Source organism: Symphodus melops, assembly GCF_947650265.1.
Source record: "Symphodus melops genome assembly, chromosome: 6".
NCBI lineage: Eukaryota > Metazoa > Chordata > Actinopteri > Labriformes > Labridae > Symphodus > Symphodus melops.
The window spans coordinates 347779-357778 of record NC_136696.1 but is presented as its reverse complement, the minus strand read 5'-3'; the positions used below and the strand labels follow the sequence as shown (position 1 = coordinate 357778).

At 48.9% G+C, this 10000-nt stretch overlaps 1 protein-coding gene across 4 annotated transcripts in view; it reads right to left on the bottom strand.

Moving 5' to 3' along the window:
* enc2 (ectodermal-neural cortex 2) overlaps nucleotides 1-10000 on the bottom strand; it is a 28924-nt gene that overhangs the window by 3963 nt on the left and 14961 nt on the right. For all 4 annotated transcript variants that reach the window (XM_079347127.1, XM_079347126.1, XM_079347128.1 and 1 more), the window contains exons 4-10: nucleotides 9123-9368; nucleotides 8189-8278; nucleotides 7944-8107; nucleotides 7687-7834; nucleotides 4959-5155; nucleotides 3991-4096; nucleotides 410-553 (exon numbers count right to left, since the gene is read on the bottom strand). In XM_079347127.1, coding sequence (XP_079203253.1) covers nucleotides 410-553; nucleotides 3991-4096; nucleotides 4959-5155; nucleotides 7687-7834; nucleotides 7944-8107; nucleotides 8189-8278; nucleotides 9123-9368 — 1095 coding nt within the window. The remainder of the gene's footprint in view (nucleotides 1-409; nucleotides 554-3990; nucleotides 4097-4958; nucleotides 5156-7686; nucleotides 7835-7943; nucleotides 8108-8188; nucleotides 8279-9122; nucleotides 9369-10000) is intronic.

Below are 10000 nucleotides of genomic sequence, written 5' to 3'. Positions count from 1 at the left end.
AGTCGAGAGTGAGTTAGAAGTGAGTCGAGAGTGAGTTAGAGGTGAGTCAGGGGTGAGTCGAGAGTGAGTCAGGGGTGAGTCGAGAGTGAGTCAGGGGTGAGTCGAGAGTGAGTCAGGGGTGAGTCGAGAGTGAGTCAGAGGTGAGTCGAGAGTGAGTCAGGGGTGAGTCGAGAGTGAGTCAGGGGTGAGTCAGAGGTGAGTCAGAGGTGAGTCATGGGTAAGTCAGGGGTGAGTCAAGAGTGAGTCAGGGGTGAGGCGTTTGTGACATGTTTGTCACGAGGATAACAGACGTCTTTGTGACATTCAGCTGAAGAACAGGTGTTTTCACTTTGACTCTGAAGGTTTGATCACTCTCTGAGTATTTATACAGGTGAGCATCACTGTGAACAGAAGATCTACGAGGACTCACCTTGGACGCCTTGTCTCTGTGAATGGTCGTCCCTCCAAACACAAACAGTTTGAGTTTGGCGCTGACCACGGCGGCGTTGCTGACTCCGTCTCTGAGGGGAGCCATCATGGTCCATTTATTACTCAGAGGGTCGTAACGCTCCACCTGGACCAATCAGAGAGACTCTCATCACACGCGAGTCAGAGAGACTAAACACACACGAGTCAGAGAGACTAAACACACACGAGTCAGAGAGACTCATCACACACGAGTCAGAGAGACTAAACACACACGAGTCAGAGAGACTAAACACACACGAGTCAGAGAGACTCATCACACACGAGTCAGAGAGACTAAACACACACGAGTCAGAGAGACTCATCACACACGAGTCAGAGAGACTAAACACACACGAGTCAGAGAGACTAAACACACACGAGTCAGAGAGACTCATCACACACGAGTCAGAGAGACTAAACACACACGAGTCAGAGAGAGTCATCACACGCGAGTCAGAGAGACTCATCACACACGAGTCAGAGAGACTAAACACACACGAGTCAGAGAGACTAAACACACACGAGTCAGAGAGACTCATCACACACGAGTCAGAGAGACTAAACACACACGAGTCAGAGAGACTAAACACACACGAGTCAGAGAGACTAAACACACACGAGTCAAAGAGACTAAACACACACGAGTCAGAGAGACTAAACACACACGAGTCAGAGAGACTAAACACACACGAGTCAGAGAGTCATCACACACGAGTCAGAGAGACTAAACACACACGAGTCAGAGAGACTAAACACACGCGAGTCAGAGAGACTAAACACACACGAGTCAGAGAGACTAAACACACACGAGTCAGAGAGACTAAACACACACGAGTCAGAGAGACTCATCACACACGAGTCAGAGAGACTAAACACACACGAGTCAGAGAGACTCATCACACACGAGTCAGAGAGACTAAACACACACGAGTCAGAGAGACTAAACACACACGAGTCAGAGAGACTCTCATCACACACGAGTCAGAGAGACTAAACACACACGAGTCAGAGAGACTAAACACACACGAGTCAGAGAGAGTCATCACACGCGAGTCAGAGAGACTCATCACACACGAGTCAGAGAGACTAAACACACACGAGTCAGAGAGACTAAACACACGCGAGTCAGAGAGACTAAACACACGCGAGTCAGAGAGACTAAACACACGCGAGTCAGAGAGACTAAACACACACGAGTCAGAGAGACTCATCACACACGAGTCAGAGAGACAAAACACACACGAGTCAGAGAGACTCATCACACACGAGTCAGAGAGACTAAACACACACGAGTCAGAGAGACTAAACACACACGAGTCAGAGAGAATCATCACACACGAGTCAGAGAGACTAAACACACACGAGTCAGAGAGACTCATCACACGCGAGTCAGAGAGACTAAACACACACGAGTCAGAGAGACTAAACACACACGAGTCAGAGAGACTAAACACACACGAGTCAGAGAGAGTCATCACACACGAGTCAGAGAGACTAAACACACACGAGTCAGAGAGACTAAACACACGCGAGTCAGAGAGACTAAACACACACGAGTCAGAGAGACTAAACACACACGAGTCAGAGAGACTAAACACACACGAGTCAGAGAGACTCATCACACACGAGTCAGAGAGACTAAACACACACGAGTCAGAGAGACTCATCACACACGAGTCAGAGAGACTAAACACACACGAGTCAGAGAGACTAAACACACACGAGTCAGAGAGACTCTCATCACACACGAGTCAGAGAGACTAAACACACACGAGTCAGAGAGAGTCATCACACGCGAGTCAGAGAGACTCATCACACACGAGTCAGAGAGACTAAACACACACGAGTCAGAGAGACTAAACACACACGAGTCAGAGAGACTCATCACACACGAGTCAGAGAGACTAAACACACACGAGTCAGAGAGACTAAACACACACGAGTCAAAGAGAGTCATCACACGCGAGTCAGAGAGACTCATCACACACGAGTCAGAGAGACTAAACACACACGAGTCAGAGAGACTAAACACACGAGTCAGAGAGACTAAACACACACGAGTCAGAGAGACTAAACACACACGAGTCAGAGAGACTAAACACACACGAGTCAGAGAGACTCATCACACACGAGTCAGAGAGACTAAACACACACGAGTCAGAGAGACTAAACACACGCGAGTCAGAGAGACTCATCACACGCGAGTCAGAGAGACTCATCACACGCGAGTCAGAGAGACTCATCACACGTGAGTCAGAGAGACTAAACACACACGAGTCAGAGAGACTCATCACACGCGAGTCAGAGAGACTCATCACACGCGAGTCAGAGAGACTAAACACACACGAGTCAGAGAGACTAAACACACACGAGTCAGAGAGACTCTCATCACACACGAGTCAGAGAGACTCTCATCACACACGAGTCAGAGAGACTCATCACACACGAGTCAGAGAGACTAAACACACACGAGTCAGAGAGACTAAACACACACGAGTCAGAGAGACTAAACACACGAGTCAGAGAGACTAAACCCACACGAGTCAGAGAGACTAAACACACACGAGTCAGAGAGACTCATCACACACGAGTCAGAGAGACTAAACACACACGAGTCAGAGAGACTAAACACACACGAGTCAGAGAGACTAAACACACACGAGTCAGAGAGACTAAACACACGAGTCAGAGAGACTAAACCCACACGAGTCAGAGAGACTAAACACACACGAGTCAGAGAGACTCATCACACACGAGTCAGAGAGACTCATCACACACGAGTCAGAGAGACTCATCACACACGAGTCAGAGAGACTCTCAACACACGAGTCAGAGAGACTCTCAACACACGAGTCAGAGAGACTCTCATCACACACGAGTCAGAGAGACTCTCAACACACGAGTCAGAGAGACTCTCATCACACACGAGTCAGAGAGACTCTCAACACACGAGTCAGAGAGACTCATCACACACGAGTCAGAGAGACTAAACACACACGAGTCAGAGAGACTAAACACACACGAGTCAGAGAGACTCTCATCACACACGAGTCAGAGAGACTCTCAACACACGAGTCAGAGAGACTCATCACACACGAGTCAGAGAGACTCATCACACACGAGTCAGAGAGACTAAACACACACGAGTCAGAGAGACTAAACACACACGAGTCAGAGAGACTAAACACACGAGTCAGAGAGACTAAACACACACGAGTCAGAGAGACTCATCACACACGAGTCAGAGAGACTCATCACACACGAGTCAGAGAGACTCATCACACACGAGTCAGAGAGACTCTCAACACACGAGTCAGAGAGACTCTCATCACACACGAGTCAGAGAGACTCTCAACACACGAGTCAGAGAGACTCTCATCACACACGAGTCAGAGAGACTCTCATCACACACGAGTCAGAGAGACTCTCAACACACGAGTCAGAGAGACTAAACACACACGAGTCAGAGAGACTCTCAACACACACGAGTCAGAGAGACTTGAAACACCAGGTGCAGATTCAAAGACATGACGGCGTGCTGACCTGCTTCAGAGAGACGGATGGAGAGGCAGGAAACACTCCAGCGATGGCCGTGTGACCTCCGACCACATACAGACTGTTTTCCAGCTCTGCCGAGCCGTGACCGAACCTGCAGGAGCAAACACAGGTCATCAGTGTGGTCCAATAAGACCCAGTGTCCGAGTGTCCGAGTGTCCGAGTGCTGCACACGTCCTGAGACCTGCACGCTGTGAGCAGGTGACCACGGGCGAACAACATGGAGTCATGTACTGTGTTTCATTTAATGAGTGGACGCAGACTCAACCCTGCGCTCCTTTTATTTATCTATTTTGTGTAAGCCCCGCCCCCTTCATGACCACGTACAGCCCTTTACGTGTTGTAGTAGGACGTTGTGTAGAAGCAGGTAACCTTGGAGCAGAGCGCCGCAGGACACTCCCCCTCCTACTTTGTCTGGACACGGAGTGAAGAGGACGTGGGGACAGTGCCTTTCTGTTCTCAAAGGAAATACAAACATGACTCAGGAAGCTTTTCTACGTGATCACGGACAGAAGACATCAGACATGCAGCTGCTCGCAGCCAATCACAGCCTGAGTCCAGGTCACAGAGAGGACAGAAACCACTCATCTTCATCACTTTAGTTTACTCTTACAGCTGACCTCATTCAAAGTACCTGGACACTCAGACTCTGCCTGGAGGCGGGGCCTAAGGTTGTTAAAGCTGGAGACGCTTTACATGTTTTGATGCAGTATGTTTAAAAACAAGCTTGATCATTTTCATAACACCGGTGTGTCGGAGAGAAACGAGTCCATGCAGGAAAGGCGACAGGAAACAATGTGTTTGAGAGATTAAAGGGCGGCCCGGGTTCGTGTCCGGCCTGTGGCTCCTTTCCCGCATGTCTCCTCCCTGATTTCTGCCTCTGTCCACCTTCCTCTCTCGATAATAAAGGCAAAATGCCAAAAATAAATCTTTAAAAAAAAAGGTGCTGAGCTGACCTGGCGATCAGCATGGGCGCTCCTTTGGACCACTCCTCGTGGACCGTGTCGTAGATCCACACGTCTTTAGACACGCCGTTCTCCGACCCTCGACCTCCCGTCACGTACACCTTGCAGCCGATGGCACACGCGCTGAACTCCTTCCTGGGGCTGGGCAGGTCTGCTTTAGGGATGATCTCTTTAGCTTTATGGTCCACCTACACACACACACACACACACACACACACACACACACACACACGTGAGAGAGAAGGAGTGAACGTGGCGTCCCATTGGCTTAGAGAGAACCTCAGTTTATAAACACAGTGAGCGGTGCCTCATTCAAGCATCACAGAGAGACAAGAAGAGCCAGAGACCAGACCTGGGTGAGAGGCGGGGTCACACCCTGATCTGGTCAGCAGCCAATCACAGGGCTGACATGTAGAGACAGACAACCAGCCACACTCACATTCACACCTATGGACATTAGAGTCAGCAGGTAACCTAACCAGCATGTGTTTGTTACCCAGCATGCACAGGGAGAACACACTTTCATCTCTCTGGTCATGTTTGGTGTCTCGTCTGTGAGCAGCCTCCATGTCAACAAGATCAATTCATATTGAGCTTAAAATACAAATGTACTGATCTACCCAGAATCCTGCAGTCTTATTCCATACAAAGACATGACGACCATCTGCAGGGTTGATGGGCTCTGTGGATTCAAGATTTAACCCAATGAAGAAGTGCATAACAACTGCAGTTCCTCCAGTGTCCACTAGAGTCCATGTCCTGCAGTGAGCCTGTCTCCATAGAGCTCTATGTTAAAATGTCCAACTTTACAGCTGCAGTTCCTCCAGTGTCCACTAGAGTCTGTCTCCTGCAGTGAGTCAGTCTCCATAGAGCTCTATGTTAAAATGTCCAACTTTACAGCTGCAGTTCCTCCAGTGTCCACTAGAGTCTGTCTCCTGCAGTGAGTCAGTCTCCATAGAGCTCTATGATAAAATGTCCAACTTTACAGCTGCAGTTCCTCCAGTGTCCACTAGAGTCTGTCTCCTGCAGTGAGTCAGTCTCCATAGAGCTCTATGTTAAAATGTCCAACTTTACAGCTGCAGTTCCTCCAGTGTCCACTAGAGTCTGTCTCCTGCAGTGAGTCAGTCTCCATAGAGCTCTATGTTAAAATGTCCAACTTTACAGCTGCAGTTCCTCCAATGTCCACTAGAGTCTGTCTCCTGCAGTGAGTCAGTCTCCATAGAGCTCTATGTTAAAATGTCCAACTTTACAGCTGCAGTTCCTCCAGTGTCCACTAGAGTCTGTCTCCTGCAGTGAGTCTGTCTCCATAGAGCTCTATGTTAAAATGTCCAACTTTACAGCTGCAGTTCCTCCAGTGTCCACTAGAGTCCATGTCCTGCAGTGAGTCAGTCTCCATAGAGCTCTATGTTAAAATGTCCAACTTTACAGCTGCAGTTCCTCCAGTGTCCACTAGAGTCTGTCTCCTGCAGTGAGTCAGTCTCCATAGAGCTATATGTTAAAATGTCCAACTTTACAGCTGCAGTTCCTCCAGTGTCCACTAGAGTCCATGTCCTGCAGTGAGTCAGTCTCCATAGAGCTCTATGTTAAAATGTCCAACTTTACAGCTGCAGTTCCTCCAGTGTCCACTAGAGTCTGTCTCCTGCAGTGAGTCAGTCTCCATAGAGCTCTGTTAAAATGTCCAACTTTACAGCTGCAGTTCCTCCAGTGTCCACTAGAGTCTGTCTCCTGCAGTGAGTCAGTCTCCATAGAGCTCTATGATAAAATGTCCAACTTTACAGCTGCAGTTCCTCCAGTGTCCACTAGAGTCCATGTCCTGCAGTGAGTCAGTCTCCATAGAGCTCTATGATAAAATGTCCAACTTTACAGCTGCAGTTCTTCCAGTGTCCACTAGAGTCTGTCTCCTGCAGTGAGTCAGTCTCCATAGAGCTCTATGTTAAAATGTCCAACTTTACAGCTGCAGTTCCTCCAGTGTCCACTAGAGTCTGTCTCCTGCAGTGAGTCAGTCTCCATAGAGCTCTATGTTAAAATGTCCAACTTTACAGCTGCAGTTCCTCCAGTGTCCACTAGAGTCTGTCTCCTGCAGTGAGCCTGTCTCCATAGAGCTCTATGTTAAAATGTCCAACTTTACAGCTGCAGTTCCTCCAGTGTCCACTAGAGTCTGTCTCCTGCAGTGAGTCAGTCTCCATAGAGCTCTATGTTAAAATGTCCAACTTTACAGCTGCAGTTCCTCCAGTGTCCACTAGAGTCTGTCTCCTGCAGTGAGCCTGTCTCCATAGAGCTCTATGTTAAAATGTCCAACTTTACAGCTGCAGTTCCTCCAGTGTCCACTAGAGTCTGTCTCCTGCAGTGAGTCAGTCTCCATAGAGCTCTATGTTAAAATGTCCAACTTTACAGCTGCAGTTCCTCCAGTGTCCACTAGAGTCTGTCTCCTGCAGTGAGTCAGTCTCCATAGAGCTCTATGTTAAATGTTTACAGTGTGGTATAAAAAACAGTTTGGGTCTCTGGAGCTGGTTTCTCTCTTCATCTGTATGGGCTGAATGTTTATAAAGCTCAGCTGTTCACATTTTATAAAGGCTTAGAGTAATGTATAATTTGGGGGCGTGGCCTCTTGTTGGACACATGTTGGAGCTGCTGGCTCTGACCTTTAACCTCCAGGCTGTGTTTGTGTTGTTTCATGTAAATATCAGACTAATCAGTCTCTGTGCTTTTCCAAGTCTACCTGGTAGATCTTGTCACACATGAAGGTCTGGCCTCCCAGTATCAGCAGCGTGTGTCCAGCTTTTCGTGGTCGAGCACAGGGACTGGTCACTACGCCGTCGTTCTGAAGGATCTTCTTCTTACACTGCATGGCCTCCTCCACTATGGACCTGCAGAGGACACACACAGGAGCTTCCCTGAAAGCTTGATCCACTTGATGCACATGTTGTCCTGACAGACAGGAAGTAAAGACACACAGGTGAGAGTGTGGAGGCGTACCTGCTCCTCTTGTCGGCCATCACCAGCTCCTCGCAGGCCACGGCCTCCAGCAGACACTCGGACGGCAGCAGAGCCAGCCTGATGCCCCGAAGCAGCTCAGGGAAGTGGTGACGCCGGCCCTCCAGGTCGTATCGAACCCAGCGCATCACCGAGTTAAACACCACCTGCAACAAGCCCAGGTGAGCGCCACACGGTCAGCGAGGGTTAAAGAGACGCCGTGGGAGGGGTCAGGTCTGATCTCTCACCTGTTCGTCTTCTATCTCCAGCTCATCGCTCAGAATCAGCTCCAGCAGTTTGTCTTTATTCAGACTGTAGAAATCCTCCGACTCTCTCACCTGAACCACGAACAAGCACATGGAGCTGTGATGAATGCATCCTCATACTGAGTAATAAACACAAGGTAGTCGACCACATGAACCTTAGTGACCCCCACAGGGCGAGCAGCCTGTGATCTCAAACATTCGATCTGAGCTCTGCAGCCTGTAAGCTCCAGCTGAATGATGTCATACTTATAACACAGATCTAATTAATCAAACAGTATTTCTACCTGTCAGCACAAACTCCAGACTGTTCCTCACACACAAGCCCTGCTCTTTGGACAATCCTTTCACTTGATGGACATTATGAAGCTTTAAAGGTCACATGATCTCCTCCTCTTCTTCAGGTGAAATCAGTGTCCTCGCTCCTCTTCATCATGTGTGTGAAGTGTGTTGTTGTAAATCCACTCTGATCCTATATTTGATCATGTCTATAAACCCCTCTATTTCAGCCCTGCTCAGAACAGGCTGTTTCTGTGTCTGTAGCTTTAAATATGTAAATGAGCTGTGTCTGACCACGCCCCCTCTCTGGAAGGGCTCGGGTGTACTCGCTGCTTTCTGGCTCCATGTCCTATTGTTTACGGTGAGAAGGCAGACTCAGAGGGCAGAACAAACACCTAGCTGTGGGAGTGTCACCCACCTGGGGGAGGGGCTACTGCCCTTTGTGATGTCATGAAGGGGAGGGGCTACTGCCCTTTGTGATGTCATGAAGGGAACATCTCCAAACGGCCTGTTTGAGCAGGCAGAAGACGTTGGGGGGTTTGTAGAGACATGTTAGAGGAACATGGAGGAGAGGATTGTGGGTAATGTGTGTAGTAGAAAGAATAAGCCCAGCTGTCAGTCACACTGCAGGCTGCTTTACCGTCTCGTAGTGAAGCAGACACATCCTCCACGACAGCTCGTACAGCCTCTTACACTGATGAGCGTCAGACAGCAGCATCATGCCCAGGCAGTTAGACGAGTGCAGGTTCTTCTCTAAGAACTCCGCTGCAGCGTCTCGGATGTCGTGAAACTGCAGCATGTCGCCCGCCTCCAACAACGACTCGGCATTCTCCTCGTTTATGATGACTCTGGAGGAATAGGCAAAGTCCAGCAGGAGCTCCAGGACCTGAGGACAGAGAGAGAGAGAGAGGGAGAGAGAGAGAGAGAGAGAGAGAGACAGAGAGAGAGAGAGACAGAGAGAGAGAGACAGAGAGAGAGAGAGACAGAGAGAGACAGAGAGAGACAGAGAGAGAGAGAGAGAGAGAGAGAGAGACAGAGAGAGGGAGAGAGAGAGACAGAGAGACAGAGAGAGACAGAGAGAGAGAGAGAGAGAGAGAGAGAGAGAGAGACGGAGAGAGGGAGAGAGACAGAGAGAGAGAGAGAGAGACAGACAGACAGAGAGAGAGACAGAGAGAGACAGAGAGACAGAGAGAGAGAGAGAGAGAGAGAGAGAGGGAGGGGAGAGATTTTGATTTTTACAAAACCTTTATTAACTTCTCAAAGAGAAGTCAGATTATTGTTTTACAAACAGTCAACAAAAAATAAAAATCACCAACAAAACAAAAAAAATCAGAATGTTTCCAGCACGATGGTCTTCTGGATGTCCTCCAGCAGGTCCCTCGGTGGAGTCAGCGCAGCGAGCCGGAGACCAAGTTATTAGCAACCAGAACTCTTCCCCTATACGACAACTGGGGTAGCAGGTGTTTCCACTTAGACAACAGAGCGCACACTTTCTCCTTTACTCCCTCCCAGTTCTTT